The sequence below is a fragment of the Anguilla anguilla genome, chromosome 7 (genome assembly GCF_013347855.1).
Source record: "Anguilla anguilla isolate fAngAng1 chromosome 7, fAngAng1.pri, whole genome shotgun sequence".
Lineage (NCBI taxonomy): Eukaryota > Metazoa > Chordata > Actinopteri > Anguilliformes > Anguillidae > Anguilla > Anguilla anguilla.
This window is the reverse complement of record NC_049207.1, coordinates 26,674,527-26,702,085: the sequence shown is the minus strand read 5'-3', so window position 1 is coordinate 26,702,085 and position 27,559 is coordinate 26,674,527. Positions and strand designations below refer to the sequence as shown.

At 46.3% G+C, this 27,559-nt stretch overlaps 1 protein-coding gene across 2 annotated transcripts; it reads right to left on the bottom strand.

Annotated features, from left to right (window-relative positions):
• On the bottom strand, positions 1-27,464 carry sec24b (SEC24 homolog B, COPII coat complex component). Of its 2 annotated transcripts, XM_035425971.1 has the most exons (24): positions 26,900-27,464; positions 24,922-25,527; positions 24,374-24,532; positions 19,450-19,569; positions 16,619-16,699; positions 16,171-16,334; positions 15,442-15,626; positions 14,759-14,861; positions 14,143-14,269; positions 12,599-12,708; positions 12,062-12,174; positions 10,843-10,961; positions 10,381-10,436; positions 9,877-10,083; positions 9,350-9,473; positions 7,346-7,504; positions 6,642-6,815; positions 6,085-6,195; positions 4,929-5,104; positions 4,282-4,419; positions 3,718-3,822; positions 3,354-3,446; positions 1,186-1,289; positions 1-637 (listed from the first exon to the last, which is right to left on the bottom strand). In XM_035425971.1, the coding sequence occupies exons 1-24, from the start codon at positions 26,991-26,993 to the stop codon at positions 523-525; spliced, it is 3,543 nt and encodes a 1,180-aa protein (XP_035281862.1). In that variant the 5' UTR covers positions 26,994-27,464; the 3' UTR covers positions 1-522. The 2 variants fall into 2 exon arrangements, with proteins under 2 accessions (XP_035281862.1, XP_035281863.1); XM_035425972.1 differs by lacking the exon at positions 19,450-19,569 and having other exon boundaries at positions 26,900-27,460.
• Positions 27,465-27,559: the final 95 nt, after the last annotated feature.

Genomic DNA, 27,559 nt, shown 5'->3' with positions numbered 1-27,559 from the left:
GGAGAGATCAGGGACAGTGGCCCGCTCTGCGGCTCCGCAGGGCTCTGGGCGGGAGGAGAAGCAGCTGGACGAAGCGACCAGTTCCTTTCCTCCTCTTCCTTCAGGGCGTGGGGTGGGGCGGGGTTTGGCTGCGTTTACCACGGAGACGAGATGAGGGAGCCAATCACGTGGAGTTTCCTTTGCTTTTTGATTTTCATAACTCCTCCCATCATCTTATTTTTTCATAGTTTGTCACATAAGTGGCCCCGCCCTGGCAGGTGACCTCTGTGACCCCCCCGACCCCCACCCCCCCAACGAATCACTGGGCCAGGAGGTGCCGTACCCCGCCCTTCACCTCATTCTCTCCATCTCTCGCTCTCTCTCCTCATACATCTCTCTATTTCTCTCTCTCTCTCTGGTCCTATCCTAAGTCAGGTGCTGCTCCCCTTGCAAAAAAAAGACGTGCCCCCTGCTGCACACATCGTGACTCTAGCATCTTCACAGTGACGACACTGGGCTGCCGTTACCTAGGCGACTGTCTATCTACTTGGACAGCTGCTGCTGGATGTGGAGCAGGAACTCGTAGTAAGAGAAAGCAGACTCGGTCCGGTCCTCCACCAAGTGCTGGAAAAAGCTGGTCTTCGCAGAGCAGTCGTCCCTAAGAACGGCCATAGAAAATAAAGACTGAATAAATCACACATCCAACATCCAAACAACCAAAACACAAGGCTTGGAGGGCACACCCTTTCTCCTAAAATCACCCTGTTTTCTAAATGTGTCACATGACCCAAGCTCATATCCTGTTCCCTTTCTTGCTGCACTTGTATTTGAAGGTTTTTTAGCACTATGACTAAAAGGGCCAAAACAAGATTTGGGGTTTCATGCAGACGACTTCTGTCAATGAATAAGTTAATTGATTAGCCCCAATAATTTACATGATGTGACATTTCTGATAGCCATGCGCTATAGATGCAAACTGCACATGCATCCTTGATGAAAATGGATATAGGAGCCTACAAGCATCAGGTGTGCTGCCAAACTACAATAATTGTTTATACAGTAACACAAATCAACAGACACACACACACACACGCACCCAAACCCTCCAGGAACATTGCTGGGCACCCCTGTTCACTCCTAGAACAGCTTACTTATCCAGTCAGCCCAGTTAATTCCAAATCCAGATGAAGAGTCTACGGTACTTACTTCACAACGTAAAGCGTAGGGCTAAAAGGCCGAGACTCCAGAAGCCAGCTGAGGAATGCTCTGGTTCTTTCTGACGAGGGAGTGTCTAGGTCTGGAATCTGAGTCTGGTATGAGACATTTAAAAAAAAAAACAAGTAATTAGCAACCACTAAGAGAATAAAATAACATTACATGACTGCTGAAAATGTCAGCCCAACGTGTGAGCATTTGTGTACAAGCTGGCTTCGATAATTATAGCCTCAGGCGAGACAAAGCATATCACTGAAACACAGGGAACAATAGAACAAAATCAAACTTAAATAAATCAAACTTAATGACTTGTTACTACAGAATGCGGTTATGTTGGAATGCCTCAACCATCACAGGCTACCGCCATAACTGAAAACAGCAGCACTGCGGAGAGGTCTATCGAGTGCAGGACTGCAACACGTACAAACAGATCTCTGTATTTAGTACAGTACAGCAGCACAGCATCAGGAGCGGGCATCCAACACTGGCAGGGTCAATGATTACGGAAAGAGATTAGCCTCAATATTACAGACAAATGTGTCTATTTATGGATCATGATGCACACATCACAAATGGGTTTCACTGCCCTCAAACGAATATCTATCAACTTGTGTCTTGTAAATCATCATTTACATGAATGTACACCAATTTGTACAAATGCACACATATTTCTGATTACATATTTTCCCTTTTGAACAAATACCTCATACTCCTACCTCTGTACGCATTCAGTGACGCAAATTTGTGAGTTTCCTCTCATATATTTTTTTTTATTTTGAGACTTTCCTTTCGCTGTTCTGGCACCGCAATCCACACACAAATAGCTGGCTGTATGATTAACCTCAAAGTGCCGTGAAAGCAATACCTGCGTTGACAGTAAGGAGTAGACTGGAGAACACACTTGTACACTTAGTACAAAGGAAAAGGCAAAGTATACATCCAACAACGAAGGCAATAGGAGTGCACTGTAGCATCATAACAGCATCATAACAGCATGGTCTAAGTGTACACTTCTACACTCCCGTTTACTAAATGATACAAATGGCCGCGTGTGAAGAGGGTAAACGCATGGCCTCATACGACTACAGGAGTCAGCGGTAATGAAACCAGGATAGGACGGCTGTGACGTACCAGTCAGTAACAACCAACAGAACAACATTATAACCAATTGGTGGATACTCTGACAATACTTCCTAGGTCCTAGCGGGACAGACCAGGAAGTAGCCAGAAAGTATCAACCAATCACCACTGGTGTTGTACTACTCATTTTATGGGTCGTTCTCACTGAAACTGGCATTTGAGTCCTATTCATTTTTTATGGACAGGCAGCGCAGTGCATGAAGGAAGTGTCTGGCGAGTGGTGTGGTGCCGTCGCCGGTTCTATATTTGCATGGAATGACCTCCGTGCTTTTTATATGCAAATGAAGGTGTAAGCTCACTCCGGCTCACAAAACCCAGCTCAAACTTTCAGACCAGGTGCTGGAGATCAAATATAAATAAGATTCGGCAACTGCATAGCCTATTTCTCACCTCAGATGTTTTCAGAAGTGTATTTTATTGGACAGTTTATGTGGGGAAAAAAAGAGAAGGTTTATCAACGCTCCGCCATTTTGCACCATTTTGAAAGCGGAGAGCCAAAACAGGTGCCGACAGTTTTCCGGAGTAGGCTGCATCACTCGTGCTGGTCCCTTAGCTATCCAACGAAACCCGCCTACACTATTTGCATAGTACCGCCCAATAAACACAGAGCCTGGGGGTTTGGTGAGAACGCAGCATTATAGACACTCAGTGACTGAAGGAGCTCCTCTCTCCTTTATATTAATAAGATGTGCTCATGGCTGTTTCATCTCCACTTTATTATCCCAATTAAAAATCAGTAACAGGAACAGGTTCTACTGATAATCTGCATCACGCACCAATATCAAGCCTATCGCACAGCTATTAAAGTGACTAAATAAAGTAAGTATTTGAAACACCTCCATGTCTTGTATGCAAATGCAATTAAAAACAAAATGTATGACTACCCAAAACATACTGTTTATGAAATAAATATGAAAGATAATATAATATGAAAGAAAACTTTTGTTGTGAAGATGCGTAAAACAAAAAGCACTGAAATCATTTTCTGAGCCAGTGTTGTAAGGATGTGCTGTGCTTGCCATATTCTGCGGTACTGAAGCGTGGTTCTGGTAGCCCAGGACATCTCTGATGAACGGCTCACTGCAGCCTTTCCCAACCCACAGGTACATTACCTGAGAGAGAGGGAGGGAGGGAGAGAGAGAGAAAAAGAAAGTAAGAGAACAGGAGAGAGAGAAAGAACACAGGTGATGAGCTTAAACACAGACTTTCACACCTTACGTCATTTTATAAAAATGTATTTTATACTGTTTATACAGTCCTAATGGTTATGAATACAGCTGGATACTTACGGTAACAATTTAGGCAACTTAACCGTGCTCAGGGGCACAATGACAGAGGAACCTGCAACCTCTCAGCCCAGCGCCCGCAGCGCGAAGCACTCACGTTTCCGCAGTCCATGAGGAAGGCGCCCTCTCTCGTCAGCTTCTCGGCTGTGAGGTGGAGGAGGCTCGGCTGGGGGACCACGCCGTCGTTCATGTGCAGCGCCCCCTGTTGGAAAAACATGAGTAATAAGAACAAAACAAAAATAATATAACTACAATAAAATACAACAAAAAAGTAAAAACAATTAAAAAAAGAAGTGACAAGAGACTTTGTGAAAATACATCTTAAAAAAAAAAAAAAAAAAAACTGCCACCAAGGATGACAATTAAAAAAACAAACAAAAAAAAAAAAAAACACATATAGCACAAACTTACACACCTCCAGAATAAAATGCAAACAAAATTCTACACTGTCAGGTCTGAGAAATTTGGGAACCGATTGGGATAACATTTTTTCTTTTCACTTTGAATGGGACTAAGATGATGCCCCACATTCCAGAGACGGCCAGACACATGTTCATCAGAGTACAGTAACACATCTGTGTTTATTTGATCTTATGACCTCTTATGAAACGGTTAGGTGCCGGTAACCCTAACGTGCTTTCATTCAGAATGAGCAGCTCACCTGGTCGGACAGGTTGTCTATCCTGTACAGGTCGGGGTGGATCAGGCGCATGACCTGCTGCAGCGGCTGGCTCTTGAACTCGCACATGGCGAAGACGCGGTCGTCCAGACGCGTGCTGGTACCTGTGCGCAGAGCTTTCTGTGGGGGGGCGGGGGGGGGTGGGGGTTTAGAGATGTTAGGACTTGCAGAGTCAAGCCCACTTAGGTCAGTAAGGTTAGGTTCAGGAACCTTCAACCCAATTACACTTTTAAAATGTTAAAAATATTAATCTCTGTTTGAGCACGAGTGCGTGCGTACGCACACGTGTGCAGATGTGTATGGGTGGTCATGCTTGTGTGAGTGTGTGTGTGCTTGTGTGAACTTGTAAGACTATCTTTGTTAGAACCAAATGTCCTCACAAGGATAGAAAGATGAGGAAAATTACACAACGTGGGGACATTTTGCTGGTCCTCACAAGTTCAAGAGGCTGTTTTAGGGTTAGGACTTAGGGTTACAATTAGGTTAAGGTTAGGGTTAAGGTTAGGCGTGTAGTGGTTAGGGTTAGGGTTAGAGGTTACAGAATGAATGTAGTCAATGGGAAGCCTTCACGCGTGTGTGTGTGTGTATACTTGTGTGCCTGCGTGTGCATGTGTGCACGCGTTTCTCACCTGTTTGAGCAGGGCCAGCACGTAGAGGGGAAAGAGGCGCAGGGACGCGGGGGCGACGAGGCCGGACTGCTGCACGGAGCAGCCGTCAGAGCGGTACGCTGCCAGGGAGTCCACCACCGCGTTCACCAGGGCGTCCCGGGCATCCGACAGGTTGGACGACACCGAGCGATCGATAGCTGCACGCACACACACATACCGGGCGGACAGCTTAACAGCACAGATACCGCTAAAAACTGGAGGCAGAAAGCCAACAGACACACACTAACAGAGCTACCAACTGGGCCTAAACCACTGACAAAGGTTTAGGCCAAAACGTTCGGTTTCACAACGCTGGCCTGTACCGTCACAGTGTTTTTGGAGTGCATCCTTTACAATAGCATGTAATTCTGTTAATTTTGATATCAGAATACAGACTACAGATATCAAAACTGATATCAGAATATAGAATACAGATATCAGAATTGATAAAAGAATGCAGAAAGGACACTCGGTTTAGAATGAGACTTACCTCACGGAGGCAGAGGAAGCCCTGTGAATCTGACATCCCCAGAGCATCTACGGTTTTTCCCTGAGCTCTCAAACTTCCGCTCAACCACTAGCGTCACTGCCTGGCTCTCTCACTGGGGAGACCTGCACCAAACCGGACTGCATGGCCTCTACATCAATTATTCACTGGGCTGCTTCAAAATGATCTAACCAGGAACATCTGTGAGTTCAACTGAACCAAGCGAGACTAGTCATCTTTCAGTCCGTGTACATATCAGAACCGGGTTTAAATCAGCAAATTGACAAAGCGTGTACTGAAATGTTAGCCCCGTTTAAATATTAGTTAAGGCTAATTATCAGAGACATGTTCTGTCATGTTTCTCCCTGTCTTCACAGTTCTTCGCAGTGCTTTATGAATTAGCGAGGGGAACTGCACGACACTGCCCTTCTTAAAAGCACAACATCAGTGCAAACTGAGTGCCGCTCTCAGAGACCGCACCGTCAGTCAAACCACGGCCTGAAAGGTGATAAAGTGAGCGAATCCAAGCATCGGTTCTGAGGCTGTGAATGCAGTGTGACTCCGCCCGTTGAGTTGTGACCCCGCCCACAGCGTATAGCCCCACCCACACACCGTAACCGCTCCCACGCGCTGCAACCCCACCCCGCTCACCCATGTTGGCCAGGAGGGCGGAGATCGCCTGCACATCGGCACCAGCGAACACGTCGCTCAGCTGGTTCACCACAGGGAGACAGAGGGTGTGAACCCTGATCCTCCTTTTCCCTGGAGAGGGGGGGGAAGAGAAAGAGAGAGAGCGAGAAAAAAAGAGAGAGTGAGAGACAGTAAGAGATAAAAGGGGGCCAGAGACAGAAGGAGAAAGTCAGGAAGAGACAGACAACCTTTTCACCATACAATCCCTGTTTATTCCGTTCACATAACGCGTCACACACCGATTTGGCCGCAAGACAGCACACCTGAGCCTTTGATCTATTCTCTCGATAAACTGCCCCCTACTGAACACCATGCGGACAGCAGCAGGCCTGACGCAGGTGTGTGCCGGTTTAAGCGTGATTGGGGTGGGGGGGGGGGGGGGGTGCGGAGTTGGCCCGTCTCTGGTGTCTCACCTTTGCTGGAGGTGTAGAGCAGCGTGGCCTGGAGCAGGTGTGTGCGGGTTTAAGCGTGATTGGGGTGGGGGGGGGGGGGGGGGGTGCGGAGTTGGCCCGTCTCACCTTTGCTGGAGGTGTAGAGCAGCGCGGCCTGGAAGCAGACCAGCGAGGTCTCCGCCAGGTTCTCCTCGATGGACATCTGCACGGCGAAGCCCGAGTCCGGGTTCACGTTGGCCAGCGACAGCAGGTCCGTGGAGCGCACAAAGAAGTTCCCGTGAAAGGTGTGGATGGAGAGCCCTGCGACGAAGAAACGTGGCGGGAGGACTTAGCGACCGTCTGGATGACGCCAGACCCCTGCTCTAAAAGATGCCCTCGAGTTTTTACTTTGACCTGACTGACACACTGACGTGAGACAAAGACAATGCGAAGGACCATTGTCTGTTGCAGAACCCCACCTGCAATTAATTATGCTTGAGCACTTTTTTTTGCTGATGTGTAATTGTTGTTGTTGTTGTTTGTTGTTTGTGCCGTATTATTACTGTGACACTTTGGGGTTGGTTGTGTTGCCTCCAGTGCTATCGCTACGTCCTGCTGCAATGGCCCCTTGGGTACAAATAAAGTTGTATCGTAAGTGTGCCTAATATTTCAGGATGTGCTTTGCTAACAAACTAACACTTCAGACGAATCATAATCTTGTGTAGAGGGGGATAAAATCGAACTTGACCACTGAGCTACTACGGAACACTAGCTAGAAGTTGATAGAGCCAATGAGATCGCAGGAAGCCAGACTGACAGACAGTGTCTGAAGAGAGAGCATGCCGGCGCACCTTTAGTGCAGCGTATCCTCATCACCGCCTCGAAGCCGATCTTCCTGGTCAGGTATCGCTGGAGATCCTTCTGGAACTTCACCACCTGGGGCTGGTTGTGGGCGTGGTGGAACCCAGGGAAGTAGAAGATGCTTCCGGCCGAGTATTTGGACATACAGGCTGGTGAGAGCGGGGAAGAAAACAGCAGCTACTGGAACCTGGAAGCCTTCACCAACTCCTGAGGGGCTGGGTGCACTTTTACTGCTGAACAGTCTCCCTGACTGAGCGCTGAATTTAATTCCACTGTCTGGCTAACTAACGGCTGCCACAGTTGTTCTAAAGTCGACCAATAAAATTCACCCATACAGAAAGACCACCTCCGGCATTATGATATCCAGCATTAGTCAGTTACATATATCACTACTTCAGTACCCTGGAGCAAGCCCATGCAGGAGAATTATATCTTTTACATAAAATATACAATGATGTTTTTCCATTTATATTATCTTTATTTATCATATTAAAAGCTTTTAAAATCGTAACAGAATCCTTTGGCTGAGGCCTTTCTCTAAAAGCACAGATTCGCAAGGAAGCCCATTAATCAGGGAAAAACGTTTACATATTTGCGCAACCAAACTCAGATAAGGAACTGATATGAAGGAGTGAGGGAGAGCCACAGTGTCTGCTGTTTTCTGTCGTTGCTCAGAGCTTAAAGGCACTCTATGCAGGATTTTTACCTTGAGAATATGACTAAATAAACCATGCTGACACATATCGATGATGCACCGGCAATCTCTGTCTTTACGCACTTTCTCCAAATTTGTGCACCTTTATCTGTATTTGTTATCCTAAAATGCGTACAGGACGTTTCTGGGCGTGATGCTCTTTTCTGTGTCGAGAGGGGTGGGTGTGGCTACAGAGCCTGTGGTTTGGGATCTCATTTTCGCAAAAGCAGCAACGACACACCGAGGCTCACTCAAGAATTAGAGTTAACCGTGGAATTTATTTTCCTTGGTGGCGTCAGCTGAAGTTCATCAAGGGGATGAAAAGCCATGTACAGTTGGCTTGTGTTCTGTGGGATCTGTAAGTAATGTTACTTACAGTGTATTTTCAAACTAAAAGTCCCAACGATAAAACTGCTATTATATTCAAAATAATGCAATTCATCTATACGTTAAACATAAAAGAATTAAGCTATAATCAAATATACCGTCTCACTGTTGTGCACGATCACTCATTTCACGGTACTAACGTTACCTCCAGCTATCCAGCCAGCTACATTATGTGAGGTACGCAGGGTGAGTGGGTGGGGAGGTGGAGGAGGAGACTTTGATTGTAAATACAAGACCACAGCAAGGCTAATAAATCCTGCATAGTATACCTTTAACTGATTAAATAAAGCTGTTGATTACAGGGTTAATTCACCTCTCCAGGACCAGGGTGGGGGACCCCTGCAGACCCTGCAACTCTGTGGGGGACCCCTGCAGACCCTGAGACTCTGTGGGGGACCCCTGCAGACCCCGCGACTCTGTGGGGGGCCCCTGCAGACCCCGCGACTCTGTGGGGGACCCCAATAGACCCTGCGTCTCTGTGGGAGACCCTGCAGACCCTGCGTCTCTGTGGGAGACCCCAATAGACCCTGTGTCTCTGTGGGGGACCCCAATAGACCCTGCGTCTCTGTGGGAGACCCCAATAGACCCTGTGTCTCTGTGGGGGACCCCAATAGACCCTGCGGCTCTGTGGGAGACCCCAATAGACCCTGCGTCTCTGTGGGAGACCCCAATAGACCCTGCGTCTCTGTGGGAGACCCCAATAGACCCTGTGTCTCTGTGGGGGACCCCAATAGACCCTGCGGCTCTGCGGGAGACCCCAATAGACCCTGCGTCTCTGTGGGAGACCCCAATAGACCCTGCGTCTCTGTGGGAGACCCCAATAGACCCTGCGTCTCTGCGGGAGACCCCAATAGACCCTGCGTCTCTGCGGGGGAGCCCTGATGTACTTAAGAGGACAGCCTGGCGCTCTTACCTAGCGAGGCCAGGTCTGAGTACTGGGAGCTGAGCAGGAACAGGTCCACAGCGATCTGCTGGCCGGAGCAGTCCAGCGCCAGCTTCTTATAGAAGTCCGTCGCCGGCCCCAAATGCTGCACCCCCTTAAGACAGGAGAGTGACACAGTCAGATGCACAGCACGACCCACAATACGAGCATTACAAAAAAAGTGATGACTGCTTGTATTGGTGCATTCCCACACACACGCACATACACACACACACACACACATTCACAAAATCTGTCAAGTTTATATAAAAAAATACGTAATCTCCAAAAAAAAAAAACAGACACTGTTTAAAATTATAACAACAAATATTCTGATAAAAATGCAGCCAGCAAGGATAAATACAAGACAACAATGGTACTAATAAACTTAAGAAAAACAATAAGTGGGTTAATTCCTGAATGTATCCCATAATACAGTGCATTACGTGGACTCACAGCAAACAGAATATTAGAGGAGTGTGGCTGCATGTGACGAGGCGTTGGGGCGGGGCCGGTACCTTGGTGCTGGATCTTTGGTTGGGGTCCTCCCGGGACTGCAGGAGCCCCGCCCCCAGGGTGGGCAGCTGGGTCTGGAAGACGGAGACGCGCCCGCCGGTGGGGGACATGAGCTTGTAGGCGGCCTGCAGGGCGGGGCCCAGGGCGCTGTGCGTCTCGCGGGTGTGGCTGAACATGGCGGGCAGGGCGTTCAGCAGGTCCTTCACCAGCTGTACGGGGCACAGAGCTGCAACTCAACTCCAACTCCACGTGATTCAACTCCAACTCAAGCTTCAATTCATCTCCAACTCCAGTTCCAATTCAATTCAGCTCAGTTCAACTCAAATTCACTTAAAATCAGCTCTACTCAATTTGACTCAGATTCAACCCATTTAGACTCAAATTAAATTCAACTCAACAAAGAAAGAAATGCACTGGAAAAATAAAGAGTGTTTAATGAACCCCATTAAAACTTAAATGGTTAAATGTTAAATGTTTCACCAAATAATTTGTCTGAAAGCTCTTACCTCTTTACTCTCCTTCAGGTTCACCAGCAGAGTGTCAGGGGTGGGGATGAAGACGTCTGGAAAGAAATTTTACAGCAGGAAGTGAGAGGGGAGGAGCCAGCAGAGCACGCACTGAACAGAATATTCATGAAAAACTGTCCTCCCATCTCCCATCATGCGGCATGGGATGAGATGGCTCTGCATAACAGCAATCACACTCAAGATGGCCTCTGTCCCAATCGCTTATTCTCACTTCCTTTATTTACCCCAGGTAAGCCCTGCTGAGATGGGATCGGCCTTTCCAGGGGAACCCTGTCCACGAAGAAAGCACTTCCTTACCTCCACCTAAATGTGTGGAGCTACAATCAACCGCCATCACTGACTTGTTTGATGGACACAGAGATGGACTGGGAAGACTGAAAGGGGGTGGAGCAGATTGAAAGTGGGCGGAGCATGTTGAAAAAGGGGGGGCGGGGACTGTACCGTCAATGTCAGACACCACCAGCATCTGAGGCTGCGACAGGCCCTCCTGCAGGTTGTAGAAGTGGATGGTGCTGTCGAACGTTACAAACCCCACTCGGGTGCGCGTATCCCCCGGCAACCTGTCCCAGGAAATAAAGAGAAGGAACGAGGAGGCAGAAAGGTTTACTGCGTGTGCAGAGGAGCAGCCGGATTGGCTAGGGAACGGCTGCACACTGACAGAAACCACCTCTGACTTTTCATCACCCCATAACAACCGTGACCCCAAATTAAAAGAGGGAGAAAAATATATAAATTCACGGGATGAACACTGTCCAGAAAAAAGAACCCAAAAAGTTTACACAACTCACTGAAACTTTTTAAATAAATAGTGGAGGCGGTCCACAATTAACAAAGCCTCCTTTTTCAAAACATGCTCAAAATAACCCAGAAGGCCCAGACACACCGCAGGCGCTTTCAAACATAACAGCCGTCAGCTCAGAGAATGTTATTTTGTACGAAGATGAAACGAAACATTCAATGTGAGAGCGTGCAGGCAACGTTCTGTAATTTCGATGTGTGCTACTACATGCGGAGGCCGTGCTCTTGTCTGATTAAATCAAGTGCAGTAAAAACGCAGCAAGAAGTGCCAGAGTCAACAGTCTTATCAGCATAATGAACTAACTGTGCAATTAATCTGGAGTACATATTCAATTATCCAAACAAAAGATCTATAATTAAACAAACTGCAATTGCTTGTCGTGCCAGGCCATTTTGGAACGTGGATTCAATTCCGTATTAACCCCTTTAGGTGGAAGATAAAAAGTGTGTTATTTGAATTTTGTTAACTGAACATGTAATGTAATGTAACATTCCAATGGTGATGCAAAAATCTCGAGTGGTAACTGAAAGCAACAGTTCTAGAAAGCCGACTTAGAATGAAAATTTAAAAAAAATATTTTAAAAAACCGAATTGTCCGTATTTGCAGTTTGTGTCAGTGCTGATCCTGTAGAGTAGGGGGCCCTAAATCTTATCCAGAAAGGGCCAGAATGGGTGTAGGCTTTTGTTCCAACCAAGCAGTTACACACCCGATTCTACTAATCAACCACTAGACTGCTTGCTATTGACCTTTATCAGTAGAATCAGGGGTGTTACTGCTTGGTTGAAACAAAAGCCTGCACCCACACCAGCCCTTTCTGGATAAGATTAAGGGCGCCAGCTGTACAGCGTATTGATTCTCACTTGTCCAGGTTCTCCAGCAGGGATTGGCAGAAGACCTTCAGGTAGCCCGCCTCCACGGCATTGTGGGATACGTCCAGCACAAACAGATAGACGGCGGGCTGAGGAGGCCGCAGCTGAAGAAACAAATGCACATGCAAATGAGAAGATTAATAAAATACAAAAGCAATACATCCTAAAGACTACCCAACAGCTTCATTGAGCCCAGCCAACCATCTTAGGCATACCATGACTGGTCAACACACATTAGAACAATGTAGACTGACTGTTACAGAGGAAAATTACAGGGGCACAGCACGCATGCCATGAAACACACTGGAATTCCTAAAGTGTGTCATTTCTGTACCCCTGCCAAATGATTTTAAAAGGTTCTTACAGCACTGAATCAGCCTTCTCGAGCACTGAAAGTGTCTCAGATTAGTAATGCTGATCTGAGGTCAGTTTTTCACTGTCCATAGCCAATATGAACGTGAAGGTAAAACTGATCCTAGATGAGCACTCGCGCACGCTGAGACAGACCGTGAATAGGGGCCCTCGTACCATGTAATCTGAGGATGCGATGAACTCCACGGTGGAGTTCTGCACCTCCGGCCGCTTGTGTGGCTCCCCGTACGATCGGGTCACGGGGTTGTACATGAACTCATCGGGCACTGCCAGGGAAACGAAAAGAGCACGTTCACTCCATTAGAGAAACCCTTTCACATGAAACACACTCACTCACTCCATCAGAGAAATCCTTTCACCTAAAACACTCCCCATAATCCAGAGAAATCCTTCTACATTAAACACACACTCGCTCACTCCATCAGAGAAACCCTTTCACATACAACACACTCCCCATACTCCATTAGAGAAATCCTTTCACCTAAAACATTCCCCTCACTCCATCAGAGAAATCCTTTCACATACAACACACTCACTCACTCCATCAGAGAAATCATTTCACATACAACACACTCCCCATACTCCATCAGAGAAACCCTTTCACATACAACACACTCCCCATACTCCATCAGAGAAATCCTTTCACCTAAAACACACTCCCCTCACTCCATCAGAGAAATCCTTTCACATACAACACACTCACTCACTCCATCAGAGAAATCATTTCACATACAACACACTCCCCATACTCCATCAGAGAAACCCTTTCACATACAACACACTCCCCATACTCCATCAGAGAAATCCTTTCACATGAAACACACTCCCCATACTCCATCAGAGAAAACCTTTCACATGAAACACACTCCCCATACTCCATCAGAGAAATCCTTTCACATAAAACACACACTCGCTCACTCCATCAGAGAAACCCTTTCACATACAACACACTCCCCATACTCCATCAGAGAAATCCTTTCACATAAAACACACACTCGCTCACTCCAGAGAAACCCTTTCACATACAACATACTTGCTCACTCCATCAGAGAAATCCTTTCACATACAACACACTCTCTCACTCTCAGAGAAATCCTTTCACATACAACATACTTGCTCACTCCATCAGAGAAATCCTTTCACATACAACACACTCTCTCACTCTCAGAGAAATACTTTCACATACAACACACTCACTCACTCAATCAGAGAAACCCTTTCACATACAACACACTCGCTCACTCCAGAGAAATCCTTTCACATACACACTTGCTCACTCCAGAGAAACCTTTTCACATACAACACACTCGCTCACTCTCAGAGAAATCCTTTCACATACAACATACTTGCTCACTCCATCAGAGAAATCCTTTCACCTAAAACACTCCCCTCACTCCAGAGAAATCCTTTCACATACAACGTACTCGCTCACTCTCAGAGAAATCCTTGTACATAGGCTACAACGTACTTGCTCACTCCATCAGAGAAATCCTTTCACATACAACACACTCACTCACTCCATCAGAGACCTTTTCACATGAAACACACACGCTCACTCCATCAGACATCCTTTCACTTAAAACATTCACTCACTGACATCCCTCCAGAAAGAAAAAAAAAACCACACTCACTCCATCGTGGATGAACAAATAGATGGACAGAAAACAGACAGACGTACGGACTGAAGACTACGCGCTTACCGTCGTTGACTCGGTAACACAGGTTGCATTTCCATCTCCTCTGGTCCAGGAAGGACACGAACGGGTTGATGTAGGTCCGACAGGACCGGCAGCGTACGATGGTGTTGGACGTGATGACGGGCAGCTGCTGCAGGAGGGAACGTGAGGGGCGGTTGTTAACACCCAAACCAGCTTACGAAACCAGGTTATCAGTAATGGCATCAGTCATTAATAGCACATGATGAGGGGCAGAATTGTGGATGAAGGTTTGAATGTAACCTCGTTTGGACACACTACTTGGCTCTGCTTAGGGGCAGAAGGGGCAGAAGGGGCAGAAAATCAAAAGCAAAATGTGAAAACATTTTTTTGCTACCATTAGGTCCCTGAAGGGGTGTAACTGTTATGAAGTGACCCTCCCTTATTTTGGGGGTGTAAGACTTACGATAAGGTCCCTGAAGGGGTGTAGCTGTGGTAAAGTGACCCTTATTTTGAGGGTGTAAGACTTACGGTAAGGCCCCTGAAGGGGTGTAGCTGTGGTAAAGTGACCCTTATTTTGGGGGTGTAAGACTTACGGTAAGGTCCCTGAAGGGGTGTAGCTGTGGTAAAGTGACCCTTATTTTGGGCGTGTAAGACTTACAGTAAGGTCCCTGAAGGGGTGTAGTAGCAGGCCCAGGGGCAGTTTGGCTTTGTTGAGCAGGGCCTGGGTTTGAGGGATGTTGGTCAGGGTGCATCGGAACGTGCTGGAAAAGACACCGTGCGCTAAAGGTCACGCACACTGGCAGTCAACGCTAGATTACACACCCCCCGGGAAAGCCAACAAGGGCACGCAAACACGCACACACACACAGACAACTGTACACAAGTACATGCATACAACCACACGCGCACACACGCACCTCATGGGTACAACCACATGCACACACACGCACCTCATGGGTACAACCACACGCACACAAACACAAACACACACACACACATACAACTACAGACACACACAAACGTGAGCACACACACACACACACACACAAACACACAGACAAACAACTGCACACACACACACATACACAGACAAACAACTGCACACACACACACACACACACACACACATACAACTACAGACACACACAAACGTGAGCACACACACACACACACACACACACAAACACACAGACAAACAACTGCACACACACACACACACACACACACACACATACAACTACAGACACACACAAACGTGAGCACACACACACACACACACAAACACACAGACAAACAACTGCACACACACACACACACACACACACACACACGCACACACACCTGGCGCTGCAGTTGGCCTTTCTCAGCTCGGCGCTGAGGTTGGGCTCTGGGGGCTGTACGGGCTCCGGGGGCAGGATGTTCCTCTCCTGCAGGAGGTTCACAGGCCGCAGTGCCTCCACCTGAAGCTCCGGTACCCCACTCATGCCCCCCAGAGCAGCAGACAGCTGGGACATGGTGGGAAAGGGCTGTGGGGACGCACAGCAGTGGAGGGCGTCACCAGAAAATACGCAATACCGGAAACACAAGGCAGACCACTCAAGTTCCCCTTGAAGAACAGCGCTTCCCTTTCTTTTCCTTTTCAAAACAGAAGACAAAATTACAGCAACCAGGACCAATGTTAGGGAACTGGGCTTGTAGCTCGAAAGTTGCAGGTTCGATTCCTATGTGGGGCACAGCTGTTGTACCCTTGAGGTACTTAACCTGAGGTGGTTCAGTAAATACCCAGCTGTATATATGGATTATATTAAAGAATGCAGGCTTTGTAGATAAGAGTGTCTGCCAAATGGCATCAGTAATATAATGCAATGTAATAATCAGATTTCAGAATAGTGGTTTTCCCTTAAGACGTTCATACCTTAAAAATGGTGTAACCATAACACAATATTTATAAAATAAAACTATGAAAGTACAACAAAATGAAGATCAGTGTTTTAGTTCTTCGAGCAGCCTAGCAGAAGGACCTCCAGTGTTCACAAGGAAAACAGCGATGAGTCAGAGATAATGCATTACCTGTGAATAGGGCTGGTATCCAGGTGGGTTGTACCCACCATGGGAGGGGGAGGAGTCTGTTCTGGAGGCTGGTCCCTGCTGATAGCCTGGAGGCATGCTGGGATATCCAAATCCAAAGGGCGTGGCAGCTTTAGATGCGTCGGATGTGGGTGGAGCTGAGGAGTCTAAAGGCAGAGACAAACACAAATCATCATTACAATCTCATTAGACCCCTTATTAATCGTATAAGAGCAATTTATTAGTAAGGTGTGACCAAGGATAATGCTGTGGCAATAGGCCATTTTGTAATGCAAGATGGCACTGGAAACTTGTGTTACTCATTGGACGTTAACCTTGCAGCTAAGAAGCAGAGCAGACAGATAAGACAGACATAAGAGTATCAGAGCCGAGTATCTGGTGACCATAATGCATCTTTGGTAGTACTGGGAGGGCAGGAAGTGAGAGTTACCTGGGTAACTGCCACCCTCTAGTGACTCATAGCTGTTGGGTACTGGGGACGCGCTGCTGGTGGAGGAGGAGCTGTCGGCACCTGAGGAGAACAGAACGGCCAATCAGACGCTCAGCTCAGAGTACGAAGGGAAGAGGGCGGCCAATCGGACGCTGTAAGGAGAGGGGGAGGAGAAGGGGGCAGCAAGGGGTGCTTCCAAGGGGCCGAAACACACTGCAGAAAAGGGAGAGCGAGAGAGAGAGCGAAAGAAAGCCACGCCCAGAAATCCGCCTCCAATCAAGGTTCCCGCCTCCTGCATTCTCTGAAGTTCTGGGCAATCCGGGGGGGAATAATATGACCCCAACCCCCTTCCCCCATGAAGAGCCATGACAAACACGGCCTTGCAGGTACATGTGGGGGTGGGGAGCGGGGAGGGGCGGAGCTGGTTAACCCGCCCAAATTAGTGCACTTGTGCTGCCTGGGAGTCCAGTGTGACCAAGCGCCCAGGCAGGGCAGGGATTTCCCCGGGATGAGCCGCGTTATCCTCTGCTAATTCTCCCGCAGCTCCCTACGGATTACCTGCGCTGGACAGGGCGTGCGGAAAGAAACCCACCCCACAGCCCCCGGGGATTACCTGCACCTCTTGGACAGCACATACACACGGGGAGACAGAAGCAATAAGCCAACACAGTATTTCATCACATTCCATGAGGGGGCAAAGTCAAAGACGTAAAAACATGAAGCTACAATGACGCGGGGAACATTGGTACCAAACGGCCTTGCCTACTTAGTGTCCATAACTGGAAACCAAGGAGGCAAAGGCTACTAGGGTAAGTGAGAGAAATGAACATAAAATAATAGTCGTAAAATGACTTCAGGAACAGGACGCTGGTTTCTGAGATGGAGGAATGAGAATGTAAGCGCAGCTGTTTGACACAGTGAAGATGAATTCACAGCTATGCGAGAGAGAGAGGAAGGCAAGAGCAGTTCCAGGCCAAGCCCATGTTCCAGTGACACACAGCGCTGTAATACCAGAGAAGGCTATATTTAAAAACCCTGCTCAGTAGCCGGGAGGGGGGGGGGCACACCACCCTGGGCTCCAGCAGAGTGGAGCTGCAGAAACACAATAGCAGTTGGGACACGACTCTGAGCGGGTCACCAATGCAAAAGAAAACATACCTCCATGTAAAAACAGAAAAAGGATGATCACAATGACAGAACAAACCATCCTGGCAACCTACAGCTAATAACTCAACTAGCTAATCAAACAACTAGCGTGGCTCTATTTCAGCTAACCAAGGAATTAGCTAAGCAAGCACAATTGCTGTCAGTGAGGCTAATCAAGGCAATTAACATAGCTACCCTTTGGCTAATCGAGCAATTCCACCAGCTAATCAAGCTACCTGCAAGGCTATCCCTGCAAGCTAATCAAGCAAATAGTATGCCTATGCCAACACCTAATCAGTGAAACAGCACGCCTATCCCTGAAGCCGATTAAGCAGTTAGCATGGCCATCCTGTCAGCTAATCAAACATTCAGCAAGGCTATCCCTGCAGCTAATGATAATCAAGCAACAAGCCTGGTTGTACCATAACCAAATCAAAAAGCTAGCATGGTTATCCATGTAGCTAATGCTAATCAAGTAATGATGGTGGCTGTACTTGTGAATAACAGACACAAATCAGAAGAAAAGGAGACAGAAATACTTAGGAAGCCAATAGACATTCCAGGTTTCTGATTTTATGCCTTAGGATTAAAGAGAGCCCCAAAAATCAACTCAGGTAATAGTACGAACAGAAAAATCTGAGAAATCACATTAATTTAGTTACAACAGTGCTGAAAGTCAGAGCCAAGCCAAAACATGACAGGGGAGGAAGTACAGTTCATGAACAGGAAAGTCCCAGGAGCAGAAAGCTTCAACCATAGTAACATTGTAATGAGCTGCTAATTATTCTTCATTACACACCAATTGTTCTTAATTTGACTTAAAAAATATTTTTTTTACATCTATTGAAGGACAAATTACTCTCTTAAAGCCATATTATGCCAAAAATAGCAATGTATGCCCCTAAAAATATCCCACATTTACATCCCAGAAACTTCAGTCGATCAGACCACCTCATTTTTTAATTTACTGTATGGTATGTACTATATGGCAAATAATTCCAGTTGAAAGAGGTTCCATTTTTTATTGATTCAATTACAAACTGACTGGTGAAATCAGCTGCTCAGTGTGGAATCCTGAAACCATGAGTGTAAAATGAATGGAGTTTACTGACAGCAAAATGGCAATGAGCCAAACCTCCATTGTGTTGAAATACCATACAATTATATTTAACCATACATTATGGTAGAACACATTTTCAACAACCTTAATTGATTAAAAGATGGCAAAAGCCAGCATACACAGTGGGTCCCCAGGACCAGGGTTCAGAAATACTGCCTTAACACATACCAGATGGTGGGGGCCATCCACACACTGGAACAGTGCCTCAACAGATACCAGACCATGGGGCCTATCCCCATACTGGAACAGTGATTTAAAGATACCAGTTCATTGGGCCCATCCACACATTGGAACAGTGCATTAACAGGATGAGCCATGAGGATGTTTATTAGCTATAAGCTGAGTTTTCCCTTTTACCTTCACCAAAGTGGCAGCCTTTCTGTGACTCACAATTCTCAGAAAAAAGCATAGGCAGGGCGAGTACGAGCACTGAATTCTGGGATGTGAAGTCTGCGCTCACACAGGCAGAGTTGGATGCAGGGTTGCGCTAGGGCGAGGGAGGGAGGGAGGTATGAATGGATGGATGGGGGGATGGAGGGATGTGGGAGTAAAAGCTAAAGCAGACCTGCTTCCTCATCCTCCTCCTCCTCCTCGTCCTCATCATCGGAGCTCGATGACGAGGGGGCGGCTGCTGCAGACGCTGCAGAGCTAACTCCGCTATTAGCAACATATCCGCAGTGCATGCCTGTGGGGTGGAGAAGCACAAACAACCGGTCAACTGCGCAGGAAGGACGAGGGTCGGGGTAAGGGGTCAGAGGTCGAGGGGGGGGGGGGGGTCAGGGCAAAACCGCCTGCTGATTGTGCCCACCAAAACTCTGCATTGAGATCTGCCTCCAAACATAAACACACAAACACACGTTCTCCTTTACGGTCGATGCAATGTGAAATTGCAGAGCTCTCCATTACACATACTCTGGCACTTCGCTTGTTTTTCTGTTGGTGTGACAGCGCCATGATGATCGAACAGCAAAGCATGATTTCCACAGACCTGCTTATGTTCAGCTTAAACCTGACCAAGTAAAACACATGACATCAACACAACACTTTTCAAATCAGAACTACAGACAGAATGAAAGCCCAGCTAGCTGCCACTAGCAGGCTTGGGAAACAGACCTTTCATTTCAATATCAAGGAGTTCTACCTGGTTTGTGTTCTGATTACATACCCACACGCCTGTTGACTCTACTCTGTTTTATTTGAATACGGTTAATGTCAGAATACACACCCACACACACAGTACTGTGCAAAAGTCAGAGGCCACCCTTTTGTTTATTCAATTTCCAGCCAAATCAGCCCTTCAGTGCAAATTATTTTTCTCCAGTGTCAGACAATAGCAGGAAACACATATTTAACAGAAAATTACAGGAAAGTCTCCACCACTGCATAGCCTATATCAAATCTATCAGCATTTGTCCACTTACCCTTTTGTGCGCCCTACTACTGCTAACTCTTCCATCCTTTCAATCAACAAACACCTTGCAACTATGTCCTCCCAACAAATGTTAATGTTACAAACGCGTCAATGATGATACGTTAGAACCCTTTGCCTTCAAAAGTAACAGTCAAACAAACAACTACTCAAAAGTACCTTAGCTGCTGTTCAGCTTTCTTTATCATGTGCATCTAAAACGGCTACAGGAGATATTTCTGAGATTAGATAAGATAATTCAACTGCACAAGGAACGTGAAAGTCAAAGGAAAATATGTGCAAATACAGGAGTTTCAAAAACTGGAAGTCAAAAGTGTATTGCAAAATACAGAGAAAATGGGACTCCTAACAACTGTGAAAGAACTGGTAGACCACTAAAACCATCAAACACAATACTTGGCAATACTTAAATATTTTATCTTTGAGACATAAAGGGGAGGAAGAAAAAAAAAAAAAGCTCCACTCATGCTTCAGATCTGAAGAAATCCACAGGTGTTTCTGTCAATCCTTCCACTGTGAGAAGACAACTCAAAGCAAATAAACAAAAAAGAAATTTTGCACTAGTACACCGAAACTGGACACCTAAAATGTGGAGTAAGGTTTTATGAACTGATGACTCGAAGTTTGAGATTTTTGGAAGTAAGAGAAATCAGTATGTACCCCACTGAAGCAATGAAAGACTGTACAACCATCAGTCAAGCATGTTGGCGGACCACTGAGAGTTTGGGATTGTATAACATCTGGAGTTGGTGATTTGATTTTGACATCATAAATTCAGATAAATACAGCAAATCTTGATATATCATGCAATACCTTCTGGAGAACATTTGATTGGGAGAAAATTCATCCTATAGCAAGGTAATGACACCAAGCACACTGCTAAGAAGATCCAACTGCTGGTGATCTCAGAACAACTAAATCCCAGAGTCCAGAGCTCAACATCATTGAATGTGTTTGGGGGATTACTTAGATCGAGAAAAGCAGAAATTGCAACCAGCTTCTAATTTAAATGGTGTTGCATGGAAGCATGGGAATATATCCCAGCAGATTTCTTTGAAAAACTGAAAGCAAGTCTCCCAAAAAGAATGTAAGCTGTAATTAAGACAAGGGTGGACCAACTAAATATTGAAATATTTGATATTGTGCATTTAGATTTTTTTTGTGAAACATACGCTATATGGCCAAAAGTATCCGGACACCCCTTGGTCTGGGGCTGTTTTTCATGGTTTTGGCAGGGCGCCTTAGTACCACTGAAAGCAAATCTTAAAGCCACAGCATACAATCACATTCTAGACTATTCTGAGCTTCTCCAACAGTTTGGGGAAGGTCCTTTCCTAGTTCAGCATTACAATGCCCCCAGGCACACACCGAGGTCCACATGGTTGAAATGGTTGTCGAGAATGGTGTGTAAGAACCTGATTGGCCAGCACAGAGCCCTTACCTCAACCCTATCCAATACCTTTGGGATCAATTGGAAAGCCAACCGCGAGCCAGGCCTAATCGCCCAATCAGTGCCCAACCTCACTAATCCTGTTCTGGCTGAATGAAAGAAAGTTCCTGCAGCAATGCTTCAACATCTAGTACAAAGCCTTCCCAGAAGAGTGGAGGTTATTATAGTAGCATAGGGTGGTCCAACTCAATATCAATGCCCATACTTTTGGATGAGATGTTGGATGTCAGGTATCCCCATACCTTCGGCCATGTAGTGTAAGTTTGCCGCATTATTTTCTGACAATGAAAAATAAATAACTTGCACATTATGGCTGTTTTCACTAGGAAATAAATAAAAGAAAGGCTGGTCTCTGACTTAGGCACCGTACTGTACATTTTCATCTCCATGAAAGAGTCCCAAAATAGAGAGGGATATGGAGGGAGGAGAGAGAAAGAGAGAATGCACTGCCCCACCTGGGACTTACATTTGTGGTGTCCCAAAAGTTCTGCTGACATTTTCAGCTATGTGATGAACACCTTTAATAACATCCATAAAAGCTTGCTTTTAAAAACTAATAATCCCAGCACTGTAGCATTGACTACCACAATGAAAAGCAACAGAGGACATAAACATGACCAACACAAAATCACAGCAAACACAATTTTGAGAAGTTCAATTACCCGGGAGCAGTAACTATGGACACAGCAGGAATCAGGTAGAACAGCGATTGGACAGCGGGTCACAAGATAAGCGCACACAATATCCTGTCAACAGGCATTCACATGAATAATGGCAAGCACCGCACAAGCTAGTGCACACTTACCCTTCACCCTAACATGGCAAATACTGCACAAGGCGCAAGCTTGTGTACCCTAACAGTTCCCCCTAACATGGCAAAAACACATTTTAAAATACGAACAAATTTTTGGCTAGTGTACACTTCAAGGGCTGGACCAGAGAAAGTCTGTTTACTCATCAGTAGGGTTGCACGTTGGGTAACCCCATGAAATACAGCATAGTCTATAAAGGTAAACTTAGATAAGTAAAAAACACACCCTTTCTGCAATGCTCTGCTGTGACGCACTGAAGCTCATGCCAGTGTTTTCAGCAGATGGGCACTCTCAGAGATAAGCCAGAGGACAGGCAGGGATGAAAACAGCACCCCAGTGTGTAGTACTTTGAGCCGCTACGAGCTGTACCAGAAACGGGTTAGTGTATGAAGTGGACAGCACCAATGGGTATGTGAAGCCGTAGCCTTCACTGCAGAGACAGGACATGCATTTTTTTTCTCCAGGTATTTTAATTTAAAATTGTCTGTATAATAAGCTTTAATCACCATTTTCATTAACTGACTGTTGGATTAAGTGTGCATAGTGTCTTGCTGGAATGTTTCCAGGTGTGTCTAATTGTGGGCGTATTTAAAATCAGCTGCGTGGATTAATATAGGTTGATATTTTGTGACTAAGTTTGGGCAGTATGCTAGTAAAGCTTTTGCCAATTATTTTCTAAAGGGTCCAAAAAATTTTGAAGTAAATGTCCTACAACTATGTAAAGCCTCAGTGCCTGCATTTCTGGCTTGTGTGTAAATAAACAGTTTTATATATTTTTGAGCACTGGTAATTAAAAAAAAAAAACTTTTGGTTGCCCAAAGAATCTCCAGGCTTTGTGACAGGGCAGCTATATAAACCTGCATCCAGTAGGTCTCAGAATGGCTCGAATGGCTGTCTGCCTGGAGTGCCATTTCTGCCCTGAGGTGTGTTCCATCTCAGGGGCACCCAACCCCAATCAGGGAGAGCCATACGGTCTGCTGTGAGCCCCCAACCCCAATCATGGAGAGCCGCACGGTCTGCTGGGGTCTGCTGGGGTCCCCCCCCCCACAATTCAGACCCCAGAAACCAGGGGATGTGACATCTGTGTAATTAACTGCTTTACCTCAATCAAATGGTTGCCAAATGACAACAGAAATCAGCATGCACTGTGGTTCTCCAGGACCAAGGTTTAGCTCCTCAGAATTTGTAGTCTCTGGAAGTGGATCTATATTTGGCTGACAGCCTTAAAAAAGATGCGTCACTCAAATAAATGATTCAGGCATAACGAAAGGCATCTTTAGGATGAAACTTCAAACCGAGGTCCTGAATGAGTGGGGATATTTATGTTCTCATGGTGCTTATCGCCAAGATTAAGAGGTTCCCAGCATCCTGACAAAAAATCCCTTGTTTAACAGCCTTAATAATTCCCCTCCCTCACCATATCTGGTGAGGTTAGGTAAATGTTCTGGCACAAAATGGCTCCCATGCATCACCCAGGTGGGCGCTACTCATTGGTAAAGTTTAAGGTGATTCTACCCCCATTAAGTTTCAAGCGGTTTCAGATCCTGAAAAGCATGATGTATATGCAATCCATAATGAACAAGATGAGTTCAACAGACCACAGTAACCATATGCAAAAAGATGTGGGATTAGCTATGTGTGGTGAATCTTTCCTTTAAGGGTGATTCAGCTTGAGAACAAAATCCATTAAATAATTTTTTTTTACAAATTTAATTAAGTAAAATAAAATACAGCTTCTTTCACTTTCAGCCAAGATCTGGTGTACGAGAATCAGGTGTGCATGTGCAGGGTGTCTTACCTTGATGGTGACGGGGTGAGGAATGGACAGAAGCAGAGGGGGTCCCAGAGGGGGGTCTGTCTCGGGCGAGGCCGCTGGCATCCTGCTGGACTGCCCCATATGAGTGGGTCACGTGAGGGGCAGAGCTTTGGTCGTAGTGCTGTAGAACCGGCGGTGAGACTGAAACAGAAGTGGAATCAGATCAGGACATCTTCACCCTTGCTCTGATTTTAAATCCCATGATGAACTCTAGCCCCCCCCCCCCCCCCCCCCAAATTTCTCTCTCCTGTTTTATTATTTTTTTAATCATCCACACATTCATTACTCAGATGATCTCACACTTCTATTAGGGTAATGCCAGTCATTTTGTTGAGCGCCTTTCTGGAAACTTCATCACAGATGGCCCCTGGCTCGTCTCTCAGGACATGAAATATCACATCTCATGAGTCATGACACACACAAGGCAACAGTGGAGGCCACCATTTACAGCTGTAATAACAAAAACCACTTAAGCAAATCAGGGCACTCATAAGGAAAGGATATTAGTCAATGGACAGGTTAAAAATTACCTGTGTTCATCTGCCCATTGACAGCAGCTGGCGGGGGAGGGGGCTGGGCCACTCCGTAGCCCGGGGGTGCACTGTTGCCATGGGAAACCTGCTGGAGAGGGGCCAATGCGGGGGTTGTCATGACATTGGGATCGTGTCCTGGCCCCAGGGTCTGGGAGGAGCGCAACGTGCCATACTGGCTGCTCCCTGGAGCCGAGGGGTAGGAGACGATTGGGTAGAGGGGGTTGCCGACGGCGCTGGTCGCAGGTGTCACGCCGACAGGCTGATGGGAGGGTCCCTGAGAGGTCGAGTACTGTCCATAATAGACGGGAGCGTACGGGGCCGACTGCTGGAATGAGGGCTGGTGCTGGGGGGCCGTGCCGTAGGGCTGGGCAGGGGGAGGAGCCTGGGACCCATCATAGGGAGAGGGGGTGGGGCCTTGCTTGGAAACAGGCTGCTGCTGCTGCTGCTGCATGTTATGGTAGTAGCTGGGGTTGTACTGGTTGTTCACCACAGGGGTCTTGCTTGGGACTGGGGCACTGTGACCCTGGTAAGAGGCGTAGTCCTGGTGGGGGGTGCCATAGTAACCCGTCGTGGGATACAAGGACTGGTACATCTGTCCTGGCCCTGGATAGAGAGACAGGGGGAGACACAATACTATAATCTGTGAAAAGGGATGTTTGATCACACATATTTAGAAGGCTCCCTTCTCAACAATTAAGATTGGTGATACTGCGTTTTTTACGTGACAGATCTAACTAGCTATCCATACTTTCAACCATAACGATGGTAAAACATGGCACAGTTGACAGTTAAGGGGGGAAAAACATCTCAGCTAGTTTCGTTTTGTGCCTTAGGTCATTTTATTAAGACAAGCTATTTATTGGCTTCCTCAAACCCATCATTATTCATAAACACAAAAACATCAGTCTACACAGCTATATGAAGCAGCTGATCTATCTCACCGCACAAGTATGTGGATAGCTAGTTGCCTCTCAGTCGTCATTTGGAGCTCGTTTTGGCGATTGTGATCTGTCCAAAAATTACAATTACGCAGTTCAGGCTGAATACGAACTGCATTAGTCTAAAAGTAATCATGCTTTACAGGGAACGAGCAAACACTAATACCGACTTTAACCACGTTAAAAACGCAATTAACTGTGCCTTTTATTCAAGGTTGTGCAGAAATGCGTCAACCAACGTAGGTAGTTGAAACCTGAATAAAGCTAAAGCTAGCTACTGCAGGTACCTGTACCATTAACTACTTCGCAAGATAGCATAATGCACTTAATGACGATGAGGATGGTGATGATAGCCGCTGGCTGGCTAATCCTGGCTGCTACATAGCTAGCACTAGCTAGCAATGCTGAATGCTTGGTGGTTAGCCAGCTAGACCTAACGTTACAAACATAAAATCGATTGTAAAATTAATAAGTGGGAATACGACTTGAATCCGAGTTGAAACAAGCTCACGAAGCACTTAAGAACAAAGTAGAGTAGAGACAACTAACCAGGTCGCTAACGTAAGCTAGCTAATTGTAAGAGGGATTAAACCGTAGACACTGCAAGCTAGTTGGCACTAACGTTAGCCAAGACTGTTCAGCTCTATTTTCAGAGATCATAGTCAATATAAAATCTGAATGTTTTGAAACGCTTGCATCATTATTTTTGCTCAACTCATCGGGTTAACGTAGTATGCTCAAGAGATGAGCAGTGCAGCTACGTTAGCTGGCTAGTTAGCAAGCTAAAGGCCATCGCCTTATGCTGGCTAGCAAAAATATTACACCGGCAAATTAGCTACATTTAAAACAATAATGATGTACTAGCAATGATAACCATATAACACGTCGGATAAAATATTTTGGAAGGCACACGGGCATGTCAACTATTTGTCAGAGAATCCAAAGGCTTGGTTGCCTTCCACCCCAACCGTGACACTGGGACCGATTATGTAGTTCGCTAACCGGGCCTTTGGCTAAAGTCTAACGGCCTGCCTTACCGTTCTGGCAGGGGGGAGCAGTTCCTCCGTTCGGCGTTGCGTTCATACCGTAGCCGGTGGATGCGTTCAGATTTGTGAATCCCGGCGCAGACATTTCTCCGTTTAAGCCCTTATGTTTATGGAAAAAATAATATACATGCAGTTTTATATAAAACAAGAAGAGCTGTCACGAGGTGGGAGTTCCCATTAATCTGGCTAGCTAGCGGGCTAGCTGTGTGACTTCCTCCGGCTGTCCGGTCGCACTCGAGATACGTCGAGAGGGTGAGATTTCATTCAGAGGCGATTAACTGAAGCTAGTGGGCTGAGTAGCGGCGCCTCCTGTACCCGTGGAACACGGTATTAACTCTACTTAACCGAGGAAATCATTTCGATACGAAGTTCCTATGTACGCCTATCAATCACACTGTTCTCCTCCCCATTTCTTATTGAGCCGTTACCTGGCAAAAGTAAACGTGTTCATTGTGTGAGAAAACATGCGTGTCAATGCCTGCTGCACTTTTATTTTTTGTACTAGCCTACTCTGCGTGGCTGCCGAACTTTTCTAATATTTTGTATGCAACACTCATTTCACGTCAAAACGTATTGCAGGTGAACTGCACTTAAATGTAATATGAATCTGGTAGCCAACTGTAGTAGCCTCCCATTTGATGTATGTATAAA